The sequence below is a fragment of the Lampetra planeri genome, chromosome 7 (genome assembly GCF_965212315.1).
Source record: "Lampetra planeri chromosome 7, kcLamPlan1.2.h2, whole genome shotgun sequence".
Classification (NCBI taxonomy): Eukaryota; Metazoa; Chordata; class Hyperoartia; order Petromyzontiformes; family Petromyzontidae; genus Lampetra; species Lampetra planeri.
The window spans coordinates 18,372,951-18,394,855 of NC_136113.1; the positions used below are offsets into that span (position 1 = coordinate 18,372,951).

The 21,905-nt window shown below is 42.7% G+C and overlaps 1 protein-coding gene across 2 annotated transcripts; it reads right to left on the bottom strand.

Annotated features, from left to right (window-relative positions):
* Nucleotides 1–4,164: 4,164 nt before the first annotated feature.
* Nucleotides 4,165–21,591, bottom strand: DYNC2LI1 (dynein cytoplasmic 2 light intermediate chain 1). Of its 2 annotated transcripts, XM_078596646.1 has the most exons (13): nucleotides 21,443–21,591; nucleotides 20,132–20,255; nucleotides 14,778–14,812; nucleotides 13,803–13,869; nucleotides 12,327–12,415; nucleotides 11,650–11,836; nucleotides 11,471–11,539; nucleotides 10,802–10,879; nucleotides 9,470–9,549; nucleotides 7,872–7,942; nucleotides 7,020–7,117; nucleotides 6,434–6,526; nucleotides 4,165–5,958 (listed from the first exon to the last, which is right to left on the bottom strand). In XM_078596646.1, exons 1-13 carry the CDS (start codon nucleotides 21,454–21,456, stop codon nucleotides 5,887–5,889), a joined length of 1,077 nt encoding a protein of 358 aa, XP_078452772.1. In that variant the 5' UTR covers nucleotides 21,457–21,591; the 3' UTR covers nucleotides 4,165–5,886. The 2 variants fall into 2 exon arrangements, with proteins under 2 accessions (XP_078452772.1, XP_078452771.1); XM_078596645.1 differs by lacking the exon at nucleotides 7,872–7,942.
* Between the last annotated feature and the right edge of the window lie 314 nt (nucleotides 21,592–21,905).

Consider the following 21,905-nt stretch of genomic DNA (forward strand, 5'->3'; position numbering starts at 1 on the left):
ATACCACCAACTCGTGTTCTGTTTCAGCCTTAACAGATGTTCACTAGAAGTACTTGTCTTGACACTAACAGCGACGATGGGGTAATATAAACTATTGATTTTGTTTAAATTCTCCACCACCACGCGCATGATTATTGAAGTATATACACTATAATTTTGCATCGAATTAGCACTCATATATCGTACAGGGTTCTTACCTTTAGATTGCTAGTTCACCAGCATTGATCCAAGCAAGCCTGAATGCTGAGGAGACAACGTATATTGAAAGTGGCCCAGAGTTTGCTCGTCTTGAATCAATGCTGCAGAAATAATGCACTCCCAGAAGGCCGTGGGTTGTGGAAGAAATACTTTTATTTTTATGTGAAAAGACAGAAATATGATCAAGACATTTTGCTATATGGATAATAGTTGTGTGTATAGTGTGCATGCTTGTAAATGTGTACAATGTGCATGTTCGCTTTGTGGCTATGTGGGTTTCTGCATATGTAAATGTTGTTTATTGTGTATGTCGAGTGGGAATGGTATGCTGTCTGCCACTGTGTATGTGCATATGGTGTATTTGTGATTGTGTTCTGACACTGTGGGGAGCTGTGGTGCAGTGGTTCGTGTACCGTGCTGCAAATCCAGCAACCTGACATTCAATCACAGATTCACAGCCACGGCTATCATCAGTTGAGATATTAAAACTGGTTCCAGGCCCTCCCCTAGGTGTCGGTCTTGATAGGTGCTGTCTGATAGCACTTTTCTTTGTTAGCACACTAGTTTAGTTCACGACCACACACACCACTGGCCAGAGGTGTTGTGTGTGGTATAACTGAACACAGATTGGGTATCTGCAAGGTTGATTCGGACAAAAATAGGTACCTACCTGAAAATGTGAACAAGCAACCAAAACGTGCATGTCATGATCTTATCACCCGTAATAGGTGCTCGTTAACAGCATTTGCTCCAACAGACTCCAGGTAGTCCCCGAATTACGATGGAGATGCGTTACGACGACCCCATCGTAAGTCGGGGGACTCCCTGTATACTACTGTTGCTTCAACATAACTCGAGAGTAGTTTCAACATTTATTGTCTCATTGGCAGCCAGACTTGTATGAACCAATGTTGGTGAACTGCCAGATCTTTATAGGCAAAATATACGTTAGATGTGGGTCCTAGTGTGATGCAAAGCTATATAATACACTACACATCATTAACCGGTAAAGTCGTTGTGGAGAATAAAATTAACAATGTAAATAGAGACGATAAGGCTCAATGTAAATGGTGAACCTTTGCGTGTGAATATGTATGGAAGAGGCATGATGGTTAGGTAGGGTGGGGTGTTCAACAGACAGGCTGCTGTTGGAACTTTGCCAAACCAAACTGCAGCATGAATGAAATCGGCAAAGCCATACAAAGATCCCCCATATAGCCTTAATTGACTGTTGAGGCAAGTGCTGTTAGCAAGTACCTATGAAGGCCGGCACAGCACACAAAGGGGTGGGCGACCAGCACAACAGACACACAGAGAAAGACATACGAGGGCAAAGTGGGGGGGTGGGGGCATACAGGGAGGACGCTGGGAGCGGCTTTTAGGAAAATAATAAACAGCCCACATGTTGCAACCTGCAGCCCGAGTGACTTTCATAAGCCTTAGCCTCAGTGTTTATCTAGCAAACACACAAGCGAGAGCACATGAAAGCATAATTTGCCAGGAAATTAAGGCAGCTGTGTGTCCTAGTGGTCAGTGCTCTTGCTACTAAGCCTCTGCGTGGAGGAGACAGTGTGCAATCTGGGGATTTAGCAAAATGTACTGCATTGCAAGATTGTAAGGTGGCGGCGGCGGCAGCGGCTTGGGGAAGCTTTTATCCAGCAGTGGATTGATCATGACTGATGATGACAGTTTCGTGTGCAATATTGAAAATTAATTTACAGCAGTAAATAATGTGATTGTGATGAAGTCAGAATATTAAGTTTGAGCATTTAATGATTTCGATATTTTCTGTTTTTTCAGGTCTCTCACTAATAATGGGCCAAATCATCAAAACCATTTGATTTTTTCTTCCTTTTCAAACTCAAATTAGAATTGAGGTGGTGCTTATCCCCTGTTTACAGCCCTGAGCCAATCGTGGAAATTACACATTTCTCTGGCGGGGGCGTATATAACCATAGGACAACCACGGTTGACTTCTCCATTCAGTGGTGTTCATTTTATCAACCCTCGAGGGACAATGCACTGATTCAACCCCCAACTAGGTTTTGAACTCGCAACCTTAGGATTTCGAGCCACTGATGTAGATGCAGAGCAACTATGATTCCACATTCAGATGGTCAAGCCCGATAACCGCATCAGGAGTAGCAGAGTGTATAGCTGTGATGTCTCCTTGGTATTTGTGATTCGGGTATTGCATCGTTATATGTTGTATGGTCACTGGAGAGTTTTAAGTTTCCATTCGTACAAAAACTCTATCGCTGAGCCACCTGGACTATTTCAATACCTTGTTTAACAGAATTCCAACTAAACAACTTCTCTCTCCCCCCCTCCACTTCCTGCCCCCCCCCACTTCTCTCTTCCCCCCACTGCCGAGGCCTACTATATCACCTCGTGCCACGGCAGATCTCTCGCCTACTTCAGCAGTTTTTTCTTGCTGTGGTTGACCCACCTGATGATGATTGCTTGTGTTGCGATCGAAACATCGTGATTTATTTTATTTTTCTACCTACGTGACTTTACCGAAAAAACCAAAGAGTATGGATTCCTGCAGTCACGAAAGCTTCAATCATAAAGTAATGTAAATTTACCCCAAAGGCAGTTTAACACGTAGTGCTGTACTAGTGACGAACTGGAATGTTCTGTTTACGTGACGACCCTTACTAGTTGGCTGTGTCGGGTGGTGGCGGGTTTTAATGACACATGTATATATTTATGCGATCTAACCCAAAAAAAAACTTTACCCCAAAGTACCAAAAACTACCGCAAACTACCACAAAGGGCCTCCGCACACAAAACAATGTAGATGTGGGGAGCTGTAGTGTAGCGGTTAGCGCATTATGCTTCAAATCCCACGGCCCGAGTTTGATTCCTGCTATTATCTGAACCGATGCTTGGCCTCCCCTAGGTCAACTCAGCATCAAATGAGGACCTGATGCGATGTGTAAACATCACAACTAGTGATGCTGGCCACCCACTCCCTCACGTGCTGTGCTGACCTTCATAGGTGCTCGCTAACAGCACTCGCCCCAACAGTATGCTAAGGCTACAGGGTGGGATCTTTATCTTAAAACAGTGGAGGTGCTTGAGTTTGCAAAAACGAGTCAAAAAGCCTGGCACTCTCCTAAGACTGCAAGACGCAGCAGCAGCAGCAGCGACGTAGGCCTACAAACTCCCGTAGTCGGCCCTCAAGGTCCCGTAGTCGGCCCTGACGACATTGCCAGACCACTAATCAGCAATTCACGAGCACTGATCGACAAAAACAAAAGACAGCAAGTTTACTAAATACTCTACCGCACTCTTGACCACTCTAACCTCCGCATTCTCTGGTCCTTTCTCAACCTGGGAAGTCGACGCTAGTATTGCCCAGATAAAATCCGGTAAAATCGCAGGCCTTAGTAGGATATATCCTAAATTCATGAAGAACTTAGGACCATGCACTAAAAAAATGGCTTGCCAATTTCCTCACTGACATCCACTCCTGAGTTGTGGTACCAAAGGAGGTGTTCAGATGTTCAAACACCAAATAGACACCGATTGCAAGGCATCAAGTCATAATTTTGATACTGACAAAAAATGATCCCATAGATACCATTTTTCTAATAAAACTTTCTCTTGAAAAAAACCTATGTGCGAACAAACATACACCGGAGTTTACTTCAGAGCTACTCTAGTATTAATAACTACAGGGGCTTCCAACTGCAATCACTCGGCCAGCCACCCCTTCTACAAAACATCAAAACAACACCAGCTACAATTCCTCTCAAGATAAAGATGTTATATTCTCTCTCTTGGGTCTAATTGTAGCAAAACAAAAACGTTCACATTATGCACGAACCTATTTAAAATTGTTGCTTTTTTCTCAATTAAATGGCATGATGTTAATGTCCACAGTGTCATTACGGACAGGGTAAATAGTTGTCCACCGAGGGGTAATTCCGCGTGTGCACGCACACACACACACAGGCATGGGGAGACAATGCTCGCGTTTACTCTAATGACACGTCACACGATATTCCGCTTCGGGTTGCGTTATTGCTTGCTTGATAAAGTTACATTTATTTAAAGCTTTATGAGACCATTTTTTGTCGTTTTTTGCTTTCTGGATTTTTTTTGTCAGACCTGAATACTACCCATTCATAGTGGCAGAACAGCAGACCACCCAGAGAGACATTACTGTAGCAAGTAATCTCAAAACACAAAACTACAGCTGAAATGACTGCTCATTATACTCCAACGGAAAAACGCAATTTGCCTGTGCATAATTAAATATATGCACGTGTGTTTATGCAGCCTATACTTTTCTCATTTTTCTGCTTTAGCTCAATTCATCGTTTATCGTACAATGTATGGCGATGTGAAGTATTCCCATGAAAAAAATACTTATTGTCTCCATGTACTTCTATCTGGTTATAACACAAGATGAGGCACTCATTGGACTCTAAGGCCAATGGCACTCACAATAGATTAGTAGGACTCTGGGTAATCTGTTGATTACTAAAGGCAGATAAGCCTCAAACAGTCCAATAGCATGTACAAACATTGAGAAAAGAGTGGAAATAGCCTGATGTATTGTTCCGGCCACCTACCACCACACTGCTACTACTAGGGGACTTCATTGCTGAGGTAGGAGCTAAGTATGGTGAGCATGGAATAGGACATACTTATATTGGAATCAGGTTCTGTGAGATTTGCAGCAGCAATAGATTCATTATCTGTACCACAGTTTGAAGAGAAGTCACAAGCTGACATGGAGATCATGCAATGGTAAGACTGAGACTCTTGATTGGTTACATTGCAACCAAGCAACATCGGACATGTTTTCTTAAGACCAAAGTTAACACGGCTGCAGAAATTGGTTGACTTTTGCAGATATATTTGTCAGTTATGACTGGGTGCTTCCCAGCCACACAAATGGGCAGTTGAGAATTGTGGACAGGTAGAATAATAGACTGGTCAAAGATGAGAACAGGACCTTGCAGTGATCAGGGTTCTCTTAATTGTTATTCAAGGATATTTAATATACTATTTGATATTACTTGATATACAGGGTTGTAAATATGTAGTTCTAGTATGTATAGCTAAGGGCACATATTTTGAATGTATTTGTTTTTGAACCTAGGCCTACAAAAATGAGCATGTGCGGGTTTTCAAGGGTGCTGATCCAAATTACATTTTCAAGAATGAAATTTGTCAGATACTTTTTTAAAGAGTGTCAAACTAAGGCTGATAGCATATTTTAACTGCCGCATTGCTAGAGGTAAATACTTTTGATAATAAAATAATATTCAAGTGTTTGCTGGGTTACATCTGCCTCTCAGGTCCAAACGAACAAAATTTAAGGTATTCATACTCTTAGGTTTTTTCGGTAAAGTCACGTAGGTTAAAAAATAAAATTAATAAAAGTAAGATAAAAATCACGACGTTTCGGAGGCAACACAAGCTTCCGTCTTGATACAGCAATCGTGCTGTGACGGTTCCACCTGAAGACGGACGCTTGTGTTGCCTCCAAAACGTCGTGATTTTTATTTTACTTTTATTAATTTTAATTTTATTTTTTACCTACGTGACTTTACCGAAAAAACCTAAGAGTATGAATCCTTGCAGTCACGAAAGCTTCAAATCTAGAATTTAAGGTCCCTACTCCATGACACATGCATTCGTCTGAACGCACATGCATGCGTGTTTGTGTCACCGGGATTTGGACCCCAGCTTGATGTCTCTCCACTGCTGCCCAGCGCTCCTCCGGTACTCCTCCAGCTCCTGTGTAAAGTACAATATGTCAGTTGTCATCGTCATCATTTCCTGCACTATCACTTTCATATAATCTGTTCAAACATTGCCTTACTTTAATCAGATTTTGACGAGTCAATTAATCTATTTTGCAAGCAACCCCTGCGTCTCCCTTCAATTAGTCCACAAAAAACAGAAAAATCAGTAAAGCCCCGGCTAGTAGTCTGATTGTGGGGAGTCCTGGTCCAGCTGAGTCTCAATTCTAGGAACCCAGGGTCGAGGTCGCTAGGGTTTTTATACTGGAGAGTGTTATTATTCTTTCATATGCAGAGGTTTTTTTCTTGGTACTCTGGTTTCTTTCTGCATGTAAAGCATGAACAAGGAATTGGCAGAACATTTCATTGCACAACCTCCATAAAAATGAGTCTTGAGACTCAAGGAGCCTCTGGTGGATGGAGGACATCAAACATCCAATAAGAAAGGAAGTCCAGCATGAGGTGTTCACCTGGTCCTTCTGGGCTCGCATGGCATCCACGGCCAGCTCTGCGTACTGTTTGTCCTTGGCTGGGTCTCCGTCTTTGTCCCGTCCATCCACCTCCTGTATGGATAAGGATGAATTCAAGCGGCGCTCAGCGAGCATCATTATCCTTATCTAACCAAATCACAGAACATTAAAATGCATTCCAGTGTTATTTCCATTTGTATAATAAAGTGCTGTATGTAGCATTACTGAAACATATTTCTGTGGCTCCAAAGCCATAATAATGTTTTCCCATTCACATTATTGTTGTGTTACTGGCCAGGTGGCTCGTCAGTAGGGTCAGCGGCTTGCAATCAAAATGTTGCAAGTTCAAATTCTGGGTGGGGCTTGGCTCAGGCATAATATAATGGGATCGATAAATAAGTTCCACTTTGTTGGAAAATTAACACTTGGTTCTCCTATGGATAAGCTTGTAGACTAAATAGGAATGCAGAGTTTTCACCACTTGCTGGAGATGAGCATCGCCGCAATGCTCATTTCAACAGAAAATCACTTTGACTACTTCTTTTGAGGAGATAAGTTTAAAATATCACGAACAATTGCAGCTCACCTCTTGTGGAAATATGGCCTTGTAAGATTTCTCCCAGAGCTCCATGGGGCTGCGTGCGTGAATGCGACCCATTTCCTTCTGAGAGACGGGTGGGCCACCTAGGAGGGGGCACAGATTGTGCCTTGAATGTGTGCCTATACCAAGTTATGCAATACCCGATCACTACTAAAGATTTGTTTTATTTAGCGGTGTGTTAAAACACTGACATAGTCACTTGCTCAATTAACTATACAGTATATTGATTTGGTCGCTTGCCCATTTACTCACTCCAGCATTACGGTAAGACCTCGCTTAACGTGTTTTCCATATAACACGGTTCTTCTATAAGGAAACACTTTTTGTGCAACATGTAACGTGCCCGTTATAACGTGGAACGCACACCGTTTTCTGACCAGTCAATGTAGAACTATTTTCTTGAGATGTGAGGCTGACTGGTAGGATACAGTACATGGAATAATACAGTAACACGGCAGCATACCCTCAGTTATTTGTACCAGTATCTTACTGTGTGTGCGTATATTGTATCTCGCCAAACTTTATCATTACATTATTTATAGCGACATTGTTTTCATTCAACACGCATCTACAGCGTTAAACAAAGACTTACTGTACTCATGTACATATTAGTCTGCATACAGGTCAACTCAGCCTTAAAAATACTACTTGTTTCATTGTATAAACATCAGCAATGGGGAGGCAAGTAGGTTAGGATGGGCACTGTACTAATCCTACATTCTTAAGTGCCATGCTAACCTTAATATTTGCTCACTCAGCGCCTGCCCAAAATGTCACCAAGGCTGATACAGGCATCGACGTCGTATGTTGTGTATGTCACACACAATGTCTGTGTACCAATATTCTGCAGAGAGTCTGATCCTGCTTGAATCATGAGTGGCTTCCCATAGTCGGTGACGCTGATTCTCCTGAAGAGAACAGAGCACGTGTCCTGCTCAGCCACTCACTCTCTCCACACTGCATTGTAGTGCCAAGCACACTGGATGATATATACACACACTGCAGAAATCAACATCCAGCCAGGTGGCTCAGCGGTAGAGCGAGCGGCTCACAATCAGAAGTTTGAAAGTTCAAAACTTGATGGAGGGGTATCTCAAACTATCATCCCTCTGGGATCAATTAAATACTACCACTTTGTGAACAAGTGAACAGTGGTTGTCCTATGACTTGCCCCCTGCATAGGGATGTGAGAGATGAGCACCACCTCAATGCTCATTTGAGCAGCACATCACATTTGTGAATCAACTGGCAGGTCACTTGTGGTGGGTTCAAAAGTTCGGCTATGCATATTATTATTGCCACTTCACAGTCTGCAAAATGAGATAAACCTGGCAAAGCTGCACTTCTGTAGCCTTGCAAACACTAGGTCGCTAGGAATGGATAATTCCCACCATTGGCTTAGTTTAGCCAATGAAGCTAATGACCACTCAATGTTCATTTCAACATTAGTCACCTTGACTTTAAGTAAGTGTACTTATCCAAATAAGAATCTTAATTATCTTGGATGAATCCGATGAGCTATGAAGCTCTTTTTCAAAAATGTCAGTGTTTGCGGGTCAGCAAATTACAACAAACTACAACAAATTATCGGAGTGCAAAGTAAAGAAAAGGTAAGGAAGTCACTAAAATTTTGACTTCAAACTTTCGTGACTGCAGGAATTCACATTCTTTGGTTCTTTCGGTAAAGTCACGGAGATAGAAAAAATAATAAAAAATAAAGTGAATAAAAATACCACGACGTTTCGATCGCAACACAAGCGGTCGTCATCAGGAAAAGGGGTTAGCCTCTAAAGGCAAACTGTTTATAAAGGTTTGGAGATGGGCGTAGCCCAAGTGTATCAGCAGCACCAGCAACATGGGCGGGGCAGCAATGCCAATGCAGCAGCAATGCCAATGCGGCAAAGGGCCGCCAGGAAATCACTGCACCCGCTCCACACACCACACTGCTGACGGTGGAGGTTGATTGACAAGAAAACACAAGTCAAGTCATGTCCCAAAGCGGTTGACGACATCCTTTCCGATGATTGCTGAGTCTATAACCTTCCTCTCGGTTGAAATCGTGTCTGTGTCTGTATATATGGATGGCTTCATGAACGAATCTTTGTTGATAGCCAGTAGGCTTGCAAAGTACCATCGTCTTCGAGAAATCAATTTCGTGTGAGCCAGCCGCACTAAAATAACCGTGTTTGTGAACATAAGGGAGATTTGAAATACGTAAGGACCAATACTTCTGCCGTGGCTGATCATTATTTTAATAATAATCAATTACTGCTGAATCATATACGCGGCATGGGACTGGTTTATGGAAACTCCTAAGCCACTTAAGCCACATGCACCACCCTGGCAAAAAGATAATGTGTGCTTTATATAATAACATTGTGAATGACAATCATTGAATCACCGACAAAAATTCAGCTGTTTGTCAAACCACTCACCCAAGCAAGGTGTGGTAAGCCAGATGGTTGATCACATTCCGTGCCCGATTCATTAATGCATCCATTTTGTTGCTGCAAAACTGAAATACAAAAACCCAGCATACTCTTTGGTTCTTTCGGTAAAGTCATGTAGGTATAAAATAAAATACATCACGACGTTTCGGGCGCAACACAAGCGTCCATCATCAAGTGGGAAAGCATGGTCTGCTGCTGAGGCAAATTGCAGATTGCCTCAGCAGCAGACCATGCTTTCTCACCAAGAACCAAAGAGTATGGATTCCTGCAGTGTGATGTTGTCCCCAATCAGGTGCGAAGACCGGGGGGGGGGGTGTTCATGTATTCATATAAATTAGATATCTATTATTGGTTTGGTTATTCATAGTTAATATACATAGATAATGTATGTACATCACGCATGAATATTATGCTAGTACATTTTGAATATACATTACTTATGTAAATGTATCAGTTTTTGGGTGCAAAAACCACAATACCTGTTATTGGCTGCTCACAGTTAATCACCATCGACGTATGGTGACCACTATAGGGCATATAGTTAAATAGTTTATTACTTGATAATATGCTTCAAAGCAGCATAAAGCCTGTAGCTATTATAACGGTTATTTTTATTTATTTATCTGAATTTCAATAGATTATCTGACTAGTCTTGGCCAGTAGTAACTAGTTTTGCACAAAACCTCAACATCGAACTCGGGTCGCCAGGTTCGTAGCGCAGCATGCTAACCACTGCACTAACATACCATACACACACAACAACAACCGCCATTCGCCACGAAGTGGCGGTGACATCAACACAGTGCTTGTGCCAGGCTAGGTGCATTTTGAGGCCACGTGAAGTGTTGAAGGCTCCATACTCTTGGTTCTTTCGGTAAAGTCACGTAGGTAAAGAAAATAAAAACAGTAAATAACATTAAATCACGACGTTTCGATTGCAACACAAGCAATCATCATCAGGTGTGAACACCACAGAGAGATGCCAGGAGGCTATATAAGTCAAAGAGGGGGGGGTTGGGGGGGGAAACGGAGGGTGAGGGGCGAGGGGGAGGGCGCCTCGTGGACGCCAGGGACTGGGAACGCGAACATGGGCGGGTGGCGGGGGGGAAGTAGAGGGGTGACGAGCTGAGTTAAATGGGCCCAAGTAATCGATCACAAAAAGTAGCTAATTATAATTTTTAATAGAATGAATCAAAAAATCATCGTAGCTCTTGTAAATATAAAATGTTGTAGGCCTCGACAGCATCCACAGTCATTACTGTCATTACCTTGTCTCAGAGCAAGGATTACATGATCGTGTTTTCGGTGCTGACTTACCAGCAGCGTAGCCACATTGTAGTGAGCTATAAAGCGCATGGTCTTGCTGATCACCTTTCGCTTTTCCGAGTCAAAGTTCTGTTGTGCATAAATTGACATTTTGTTAAAAATTACACACAGAAGACACCTCATCACCATCACTATTAAAACTGCCTTTATGCGAAATAATATGGGATAACATTTTGGTCAGTGGCTCCTTTAAAGAGAAGATGCTTTATTAAATGTCCATTTCTCAAAACAGCATATTTATTCTGTTATAAGACAAAAATAAAGATAACGTTGTGTTAAAAGTGTGCATGTATAGAATGACCTGATTTCCTACACCTCCGATGACCACGGTTGGCTACGTATGGTGTGAAATATATTAAACATATATACAATGCAGTCCCTTTGTTTCATATTTTAACGCTTTCTGGCAAAGGTTGAATATGTTAATACATTATATTTGTCTGGCCATCTGTCTGTTTACTCAATGAATACTCTACATCTCTGCACACGTGTACAAGGCATGACGCTTAGTCATCATTTTAATTATACAAATGCATTAACTAGCCTGACAGTAAAGTATTGACTTTTCAGTTCCAATATGGTATGTAATTTGTAAGTTAAGTCGTCTCTACAGGCAAATATGAGCAGGAAGGCGAGATGTAAAAACCAAGTGAGTCATACCTGGAAGATGTCATATTTCATGCCAATGATTACCAGGGGTAAGGGAAATGGGTCAACCATTGCCTTATCCTAAAAACAGAACCACACAATTAGATTGGTATTATTAAAATGTCAGCATATGGGTCAACATATAAAATGCGAATAAAAACACGTGCTGTGGCACGCACGTGCGCCAGTACCGAGTGTTCGCTGCCCAGACGCTCAGCAGCCTGTTGTCGGAGGGCATCGGCCGCATGCTTCTGCGTCTTCGCGAGCTCGGCGATTGCGGACACGGCGTGTGTACGGGCGGCTCTGAGCAGATCGTCGAGTGTCCTCCAGAGCTGGCCGGGTTCCGATAGGTCCAGCACCAGCACCACGGACAGCGAGCTGCATTTCATAAAGAAGCACCAGTGAGGTGGCCCCGTAGTTCAGAGGCGGCAGTGCTGAGGTCCTGGGTTCGAATCCAGACAACCTGCATGTGATTAAACAGTGTTCTCAAATGTAGAGAGTAAGTCTCAGACCAGTCAACAATGACTTCCATAGATTCGCATAGACTGAGTTGTGATTAAACCATGTTCCCAAGTGTGGAGAGTCTGATGGTAAAATCTGGTTCTGTACTTAATTTTGAGGATCTCTGTTGTTAGAAAGTCCTGGCCAGATGTAGTTACATAAGGAGAAAGAGTTTCTGCCTTATGTTTATAAACCTCATTTAGGAAATGTCATTAGTCAATAAGGCAAGTAGAAATGCTTTTTAAATGTATATACAAATGTTATATGTTAATTAGTATAATCATGATTATTAATATCGATGCAATAAATTTGGATTGTTTATTTAAAGCAATGTGTTACAAATGACGGTTGTGGGTGTGCACAGCACCTCAGGTTTGATGGGACTATGAAGATCTTGATGAGGTCAGTGAGGAACGTTCCACCTCCCAGCTCCCATATATGAGCCACATCCTTTACCTGGAACAATTAAATTATAATCAAAGCGGCATTAAGATGCCTTCATTCAGTCGTAGACTAACAAGGAACTGTACTTTTTTTACGTGTAATATTCACATATAAACCTACACTTATAAATAGCTATACTGTCCAGGGCAGTGCGTGTAAACCCAGACTTTTAAATAACAATTAATATTTAATTTGTTTCTTGAGTGAATTGATAGCTCAGCCATAGAGTGAGAAGCTTGCAATTGGATAGCTCCAAGTTCAAATCCTTGTTGGAGTTCAGCCGGGCAGTAGTGGCTACGCACGCCTGTAGCGCTGTGAAGGCAGCGTAAGTTGGTGGATCACATAAGTGTTGTGAAACTCCCTTCCCATGGGTGTCGAGGTACCATACCCTGGCTCACCAGGGGAAGCAACACATCAAGTGGATTAATCACCCTTCATTTCCATCTGTACAGGGATGGTGTTGCCCCCTTGTGCCCATGCGTCTTCTCCGGGTGTTGCTGTTTCCTCTCAAATGTAAACATTCGTTAATTGGCTGAAAACGTCTAAAAATTGAAACCTAACACAGGGCCCTCCTAAAAATAGAGTCCTACGACTAAGTGTGGCTCTCTTGGATAAATGAGTAAATATCAGACAACTCATCATCCTTCTGGGGTCAATAAAGTGAGAACAGTGGTTGTCATATGGATAGACTCACCCCCACCACAGAAATGGAATTTACACCACTGGCTCAGTGTTGTAAACAGCTGAGTACCAACATCATCCCCTAAAGTGACATATCTTCCCAACTGACTTACTCTTCTTAACAGTCAAATAAATGTTTTCCTTCTCTCAGTATAATCCAAAGTATCTCCCAACACATCTTTGCAAACTACTGAGATTTTGCTCCATCTTTTTTGTCAGTGTACATGTTTCTAATACATGTCAAAGCAGGCAATAATAACTGTTTAAACGCTCTCTCTAGACACATTGGCATATTGCTTCTCATCAAACAGCAATGTGGTTTGTTGCATTGCAAAACATTGAGGTATGGCGACGACTTGGGGAAGCCTTCATTAAGCAGTGGTTCATGGCTGACAATGAACAATGAGCATCTGACACTTTGATAGACTTATAGGGCCAAAAATGGTGATGAAAATGCTGAAAAACATTGCTATGGCGATTTGGCCGAATATTATGGAGACAGCCCTTTTTAAAAAAAAAATTTGACAAAATAAAGGGCATTACCAATTATGAATCGAGCACTCGTCTTTTTCAAACGTTCCTAAAATGGATAGGAGTCTTTGGAAACAATGGATTTGGGATGTAATTGTCGAGAACTAGCCAGATGCTGAACACACGTGTTTAAATATGTACGCATCCCCCATATGCATACTTAAAATTTGAAGGCCTTATAACTCACCTGTCCTCGTGAGTGGCGACTATAGGCGTACTCCAGTGCCGTGGTGGCCTTTGGAGGCTCATCATCCCTGCCACACACAGCCAAACCACAAGCTGACATTATGCCCACCAAAATTACTATAAAAAGTATAATAATAAGCTATTACACAACCAAAAAAGCAAATAGCACATATTGTAGCTACATACCTAGGCTGCAGGCTTCAGACATGACATGAGTTGTATGCCCACGCAGTTCATTACATCAGAAGTGACAGTGCTTTGACGAAACGAAAAACTATTTTTCGTGAACGATGCATCAAACTCATGCTACAGCCAAGGTACATAGCTATTATATGAGTGGAATTTTATTTCTGGGTTGTGTCTGATTGAAAGACACTACAAACTCTGGAAGCTCACTTGTAAAACTGTTAAATATATTCAAGACTCACGAAAGCTTCAAATCAAGATTCAAATCAAGATATTCATTGGGCTAAAGTCCGGTTTCATAACGATAATGTAATACAAAAAAAAACATCTAGAGTATATTCTTTTATGTTGGTATTTTGTATGCTCTATTCAAAAGTGTACTATATAAAGTACTTGTTCCCTCTTATTATTTATAGAAAATTTTCATTGCAAACATTTCGAGTTTGCCTCAACTATAAAGGACACTGACTGTATTACGAATCTCCTTGGTTCTTTCGGTAAAGTCACGTAGAAGGGAGATAATAAAATAATAAAAATGAAACATAATAAAATAATACAAGTCTCACGACGTTTCGGCCACAACGCAAGCAGCCGTCCTCAGGTGAAGAACAGGTCTGTCGGAAAGACAGCGTCTGCATGAACACCACCAAGCTTGGCAGCGTATATTTAAGCTGGGTTAGGGGAGGAAGAGCGCCTTGACAAAGGAATTTGCATATCAACAGAGGAATTTAGCATATTTATGGAAAAAGCAGAAATATATATGTATTACGAATGTTTGAAGGTACCTTACCGATCCTGAAACCGATGAATCAATGTTGTCTTTCCCTAAAAAAAACATGCATACATTTATGATCACATTTATGAAATACACGGATATGGAATAAAATTCTTCTACAAAGCAACATCAAGAGACACATGGGTAGTGAGATGGCAGAACCAGCATGTTTATGACAAATCTGTGAAGGGGAGGTGTGGTGGTAGACTGGGGGATGATAGGCATGACAGTATAGTGCACAATCCACAATACATACCGTATGTTTTGATTTTTTCCAAACACAAACACTGCACACACTTATGCATGTACCACATTTACACATATACACAGGTGTTTTTGCTACATTAATTTTCAAAGCATTATCTGCTAGCTTGACTTCTCAACTATCTTGACTAGGGCTAGCTCGTAGTGGTCTCAATGGCAATTTACCTGTACATCACCACCCCACCGCCCTCCCTTCAAACAAAGGTTCCTGTGCATGGGGCCACCATTGATGAAACCTAGGCTGGTAATATTCCTTGTAACAAGTACTGAGTGGGAATGTTGATGGCATGTAACATTTCACTCAGTAATCATCTTTCAGAAGACCATAGTTGAAAACACTAAATCTGATCTTCTGCAAGTGGATTCACCGATTACAGACTCAACATATTCCTCAATAACACTCTCTTTAAATGACAAATAGATAACAGGCGATGTTTTGGGCAATGGCCATTCTTCATAGCACTGCCAATGCCGCATCACCAAATGATTCACCTATAAAAGAGCATGGACCACACCCAAGGGAAGATGCGGCAGGAGGACCCCACTTTGACTCCAGGAGTGGCTGGGTTGCTGGGGGCATGTTCACGTTCAAGTTCATTTATTAGGTATAGCCCTGTGAGCCATTCGGCTCTTGAATCGGGTGCAACCGCAACAAACAAAAACATGAACAAAAAACATCTTAAAGTGAATGTGACTGAGTGCAAACAGAAAATCCAAGAAAAGACAGTAAAATATTGCAGAAAAAGCACCGTACACAAAAATGTGCAAAATCCCAATGGGATGCAAGTCAAACAACAACAACCACAAGACAACTTAGATTAAGGCCATCAGTCTAACTCTGTACTACAACAAATAAACATGGCCAAACCAAAAAACGTATCGAAAATCACCAAAATAAAGCCATAAAAGCAATGAACCAGTGGGCATAAGAAATGTGACCGAATTTTCACAATAAACGACATAAACAACATGTACTACCAAACTCTGCAGCCATAGCTGGCTGCATGAGTCACTCCACAACAGTAGGAGCATCAGTCGGAGTATCAACATTTTTCAATGCACCTTTAAGATCAGCACACTAAATCAAAACACAGATGATACTTTGCAGCGATCATCCGGAGCGAAACATTGTATTTTAGGCCACTAAATTGCAGTGGCAGCTAGGGATGTACAACTCCTCTAGAGCAGTTTTGAGTGAAGATCTCATAGGTAGTGATTCAAGTTGCAGTTTATTGGCAATAGCATTCCAGACCCTGGGGGCATCAATAGCTCTCTTTAATGTTGCTCTGGAGTCTGCCTGGGACGACCTAAGGGCTGGGTGATATCAAAGGGACCAAGACTATCAGGAGCCCAAAGTCAGTCCGGAGAGACATGTGGTGGTTGACCCTGACCCAGGAGATAGTACGGCCTGCCTAACCAGCTGATTAATTTGGGGGGACCACAGAGTGAACAAGACAGAATCGCCTGGGTCGAGACTGCAGGCAGTGTATCACCCTCCACAGTGAGTGCTGCGGAGTGGACTTCCAGTAAGGCACCGAGTAAGTTATGTGACGACTGTTGTGGAGTCGATAAGTTACCACCAAAATTCTAGTCCTGATAAAACTGTGGTTAATCCTAATGTTTCCATCCTACCTGCCTATGTCAGCTGCTATTTCTGACTCTGAGTACATCACCAGGTTAAATATCTGTGAGGCGGCCCAGCCACAGGAGGGATCCCCGCCACCTCCGGTGGCTGGGACCGTCTCACATTGACATGCTAATCTCTCACATTTACGTGCAAGTTCCTTCTCTAGCTCCGCCCACTTACCCTTGGCTTGAGCCCACTAAAATCCTATATAAACTCTTGTTGCAGCAGCTTTTCTATGTCAGCAGTTCTCCTGCTGTTATATCTGTTCCACCTGATGATGGTCGCTTGTGTTGCGATCGAAACGTCATGATTTATTTTATTTTCTACCTACGTGACTTTACCTAAAGAACCAAAGAGTGTGGTTAATCCCGTTGAGGTATAGATGGAACGGGAGTCTGTAATGGGACCGTTTCTCAATATTAAAATATTTACTTGGTGATTTTAAACTACTTGATTAAATTTTTTGTTAACATTACATTATTTTGTAAAATGTGTATCTGGGAATCCTTCATGAGTGTGACTGGGAGGGATTGTGGTAATCTGGGCTCATTTTCATCTTAAACTTTGTATATACTCTACACCATAGAGCTCGATTTACTTCCGACCATCATCACCTAGCCAGTGAACTGGAACACGTACACCAAGCTCTCAAGATGGATATTCAGACTACACAATCCGTAAAGCTATTACCCCAGCCGTTGGGAAAGAACCATCTGAGGACCGAATCAAAACCATCACCTTGCCATACATAGCAGGGGTTACTAAAAAGATTTCCAAAATCATGAGCAAACACAAGATCCAGGTTCGATTTAACACAGTACATAAAATTCGTGATCTGATCCCATCTGTGAAGGATGTGATCCCTGACATGCAATACCCTGGCGTCTATAAACTAAGCTGTGTCTGCGGCAGTAGTTACATTGGGGAAACTCAGCGACATGTCTCGGACCGTGTTCGTAAACATAAGGCAGATCTGAAACATGGTAGGACCAATACCTCGGCCGTGGCTGATCATTGTTTTAATGCGGTGGGCTCACACGAAATTGATTTCTCCAAGACGAAGTTACTTTGCAAGCCCACTGGCTATCAACAAAGATTTGTTCATGAAGCCATCCATATATATAGACGCAGACACAATTTCCACCGAGAAGATGGGTACAAACTGAGCAATCATTGGAAGGACGTTATCAACCAGTTTAAGTCATAATTGGCTATGATGTTCCCATCCTACCACCTTCCGATGTTAGTTGTGCTTTACGCCCATTTCAAACTTGCGCTTTCACAGTCACATCGCGCGCCGAACCCTTGGTTGCGGCTCTGCGATCTGCCATTAACCTGCTAATCTCTCTTTAACATGCTAATTTTCACCTGGCAACCCTTTGATTGGTGGAAAATGAACCACCGCCGGGCTCTGTCAAACACTTACATTATCATTGGCTACTGACATTTGGGCTACGCCCATTTCAAACCATTATAAAACAGTTTCCCTTGGAAGCTAACCCCCCTTTTCCTGAAGACGACCGCTTGCAATGCGATCGAAACGTAGTTTTCTGTTTCGATTTAAAGCTTTCGTGACTGCAGGGATTCATCTTCTTGGTTCTTTCGGTAAAGTCACGTAGAAGGGAAGTAATAAAATAATAAAAAATAAAACATAATAAAATAAAATAATTCTCACGGCGTTTCGGCTACAACGCAAGCAGCCGTCTTCAGGTGAAGAATGAGACACTGCCAAGCTAGGAGCTTATATATAAGCTGGGTTGGAGGTGGAAGAAGAGCGCCTTAACAAAAAGAATGTACATATCAAGAGGAATTCAGCATATTCATGGGAAATGCGTAGGAGGTGGGCGGGGGGGTTTCAAAGTCATATTATGCCCATGCATTATGCAGGATCAGCAGCACCAAGGGAGGGTGCAGGGAGGTAGTTTTCTGTTATTTTTTATTATTTTCTTTGAGCCTATCTACGTGACTTTACACGTAGATAGGCTCTTTACTCTTTGGTTTTTTCAGTAAAGTCACGTAGGTTAAAAAATAAAACAAATAAATTAAATCACGACGTTTCGGAGGCAAGCCTCCGTCTTCAGGTGGAACCGTCACAGCAAATTTACTGTATCAAGTGAAGAGCGCTCTCAGAGACACGACCTTATATACTGGGTAAGGGGAGGGGGGAGGAGCCAGGATGGGCCGTGGGGGGGGGGGGTTATAAGCTGGTGAGGTGACGACCAGTGCTGCAACTGCGGCTGCGCCTGTAGCTGCAGCCGAGGCCTTGTGATGTAGATGGGGTAAGTAGATAAGAGAGCAAGGATTACGCCGCCTTTTATTATGCACGCCGGTGGGTTTATTTGTTTTATTTTTTAACCTACGTGACTTTACCGAAAAAAACAAAGAGTATGGATCCTTGCAGTCACGAAAGCTTCAAATATAGAACTGTTAGGCTCTGTTATTAAAACCGGCAAATTAATTAATAAATGAGGCATATATCCTGATGACGTTCGAATTCTCATTTCGAGGTAATGTAAAAGCCTTTGGGCCCTCATTGAGACTAACCCTTAGTCTGGCTAGCTGAGGTTTTACTGTATTTATTTGCCATTGCGGCACTGGATAGCTCTTGGTTGGATGACTATAAATACAAAACGAGTGTGTAGCTGCTGTGGAGATATATTATTAATGGGCAGTGCAGCAAAATCCATTGTTTTATAGTACTATGCTCCACAATTAGTGCTACTCACATTCAAAAACCGGCAATAACCAGCATTATGAAGTACAGTATACTCGATTATCCGCGTGCGGTTTATCTGATTTGCGGATTAACAGCGCATCTGAAATTTTGACATAAAATAATCCCACATGGATTTTCCCTTAAGCCCAAATTAATCATCTAAAAACTGTTAAACATTGTTATTCTTGGAAATGTGTATTACAAGTCACGTGCTTAAACCGAATGAATGTGCTCCGGTTAATCCGAAATCCACGTGATCGCCTCCACAGAATAGTAGTGGGCGGAGTTTGATGTTCATTGGCGTGGCTCTGCGCGGTAGCAGGAAAATGTCATCACTGAGCAGGCGCATCAATCGGTTTTATCATTAGTATTCGTTCTAAATAGAAATAGTAACAATTTAAATCGTCAGTTGCGCTTAATTGTGAGTGATTTATCCGATCATTTAAATTGTGAGTTATAATTTATACTTATTTGTGATTTTTCGAATAGAGATCTGCAGAAAATGTAGATTTTTGGATAATCCGCAATTTTTAATTATCCGCGGCCGTCCTCCCCGTCATTTATAGCGTGGATAATCTAGAGTCTACCGTATTGTCAAATAACCCTCTCAACTTGCAATGGATGAATGGCTGTACATGTGTGCTATGTATAACTCATGTAAAACGAGCCTTTATATCTCAACTTTAGCATGGTCGATTGGGCATCATCATCAACTTCCACACGTCCATTTGGCAGGTGGCGTGAATGATCAGTTGCACTCACGGCGGAGCGACTGCCCATGAAGAACACGGTGGACTCTGTGGGCTGGGCGCTCCCAGCCCCTGTCCCCTCCTGTCCACCGGCTCGAGTTTTCACCTCCGCCAAGGCAATGTCCCAGATTGTATCCCTAGCGGGACAGCACAACCAACAACAACCACCGTTCACTATTATGTGGCGGTGACGTCACCACGGTGTTTCTGCTATGCTCGGTGCATTTTGAGGCCACGTGAAGTGTTGAGTGTTGAAGGCCCGCTGGCAGGTCATGGGTTGACTGGCACATGTGCCAACTGTGTTCCCTACTATGCCAACTGTGTACGTTTAGCTGCCCGGCGTTCTGCTCATTGTTGTGAGCGGTGCTCCTCTGCCCTTCGCTGTTACTGGAGGGCGACTGCCTCCAACTCCCCATCAGCGTCCTTGACCAACCTACTCCACAGACGCTGATCTTGACACTCCCTGCCTGGCACAAGTCATCAACAAGTCCAATCAGTTTCGATTTAATTTAATTTTATTATGTTTTATTTTTATTATTTTATTACTTCCCTTCTACGTGACTTTACTGTAAGAACCAAGAAGATAAGTCCAATCAGCTTCACATCCTTCTGAACCACATCAGTCCATATCTTTCTAGCTCTGCACAACCAAGCATCAGGTCTGACACACGGAAGTCTGCATGTCTTTACATGTCCTAATAATCCTAATCGTGACTGGTTCTCATCTCTGTTGCCGGCCTTGAGCTGGTGGGGGGCAATTAATCTCGCCACGGTGGCGAGATGTTAACTTACTCGCCTGGTCGTGGTAATCGCTTTTATCTGCCCCAAATATCGACGTTACAGACCGATTTGTCTATTCACTGTTCACTGAGGGCCTCATCACGCCGGTCAAGGCGTTTGACCATACTTCACCACGCCGGTGAAGGCGTGTAGCACAGGAGCATTGTACTGCACTGTATTAGCTCCGTAGAAGCCTTTAACGCCTGTCACGCCTGTCTGTACACGGCTGTCGCCATCCAGTCTCGGCCCTGCGAATTATGAAGTCATTGCCCGAAACGTTGAATATATTTCTTCCTTTACGCGTAGTTATTTACGAATGTGATGAGTTTTTGTGATATGTTCCTGTTTCACCACTGCCAATCCAGTATCAGCTAAATCATTCCTGCAGTGAGCAAACAACGACTGCCCCGTCAATGCCGTAATCGAACAATCGAAGACTTAAAATTGGCGTCGGCAAGAGGCGCCGTTGCTATGGGTACGCCGGCCTTGTCGAGCAGCGATTTAATTTGCGTTAATAAGCAAAGGAAGGCGAACGACCACTCACGATTGCCGCGACATTGTTCAGGACGCGTCACTTGACACTTCGAATCGACTCAAATTGCTTCAGTGTTTATAAATGACTCTGAAACGCGACTCGCCGAGCCAAAAGCCTTTTCCGCGATCGCAAACTGAACTCGTGACGTACAGCCAGGCATGCCGGTGACGTCATGACGCCAACCGTCGTAACGTCATGACGCCAACCGTCGTAACGTCATCACGCTGCGCACGTCTCGATAACCACGGACTCGACGATGGGGTGTCCCGTGCGATGGACGTCATCGTGCAAGTCTGGGAAATACGTGGCTACGTCATCACGCACGATGTGACGCCATCACGCACTTTGGCATTGCCAAGGAGTAGACGGTGCCTGGCATTCTAGATTTGAAGCTTTCGTGACTGCAAGGATTCATATTCTTAGGTTTTTTCGGTAAAGTCACGTAGGTAGAAAATGTAAGTTAATAAAAGTA

Bases quoted from the DNA above. Each gene is read 5' to 3' on its own strand.
- DYNC2LI1 (XM_078596645.1), bottom strand. The intron at 12,416-13,802 runs GTGAGTTATAAG...TAATTGTTCCAG, and splicing joins GTCGCCACTCACGAGGACAG to GTAAAGGATGTGGCTCATAT. The intron at 6,527-7,019 runs GTGAGCTGCAAT...TTATCCATACAG, and splicing joins AGGCCATATTTCCACAAGAG to GAGGTGGATGGACGGGACAA.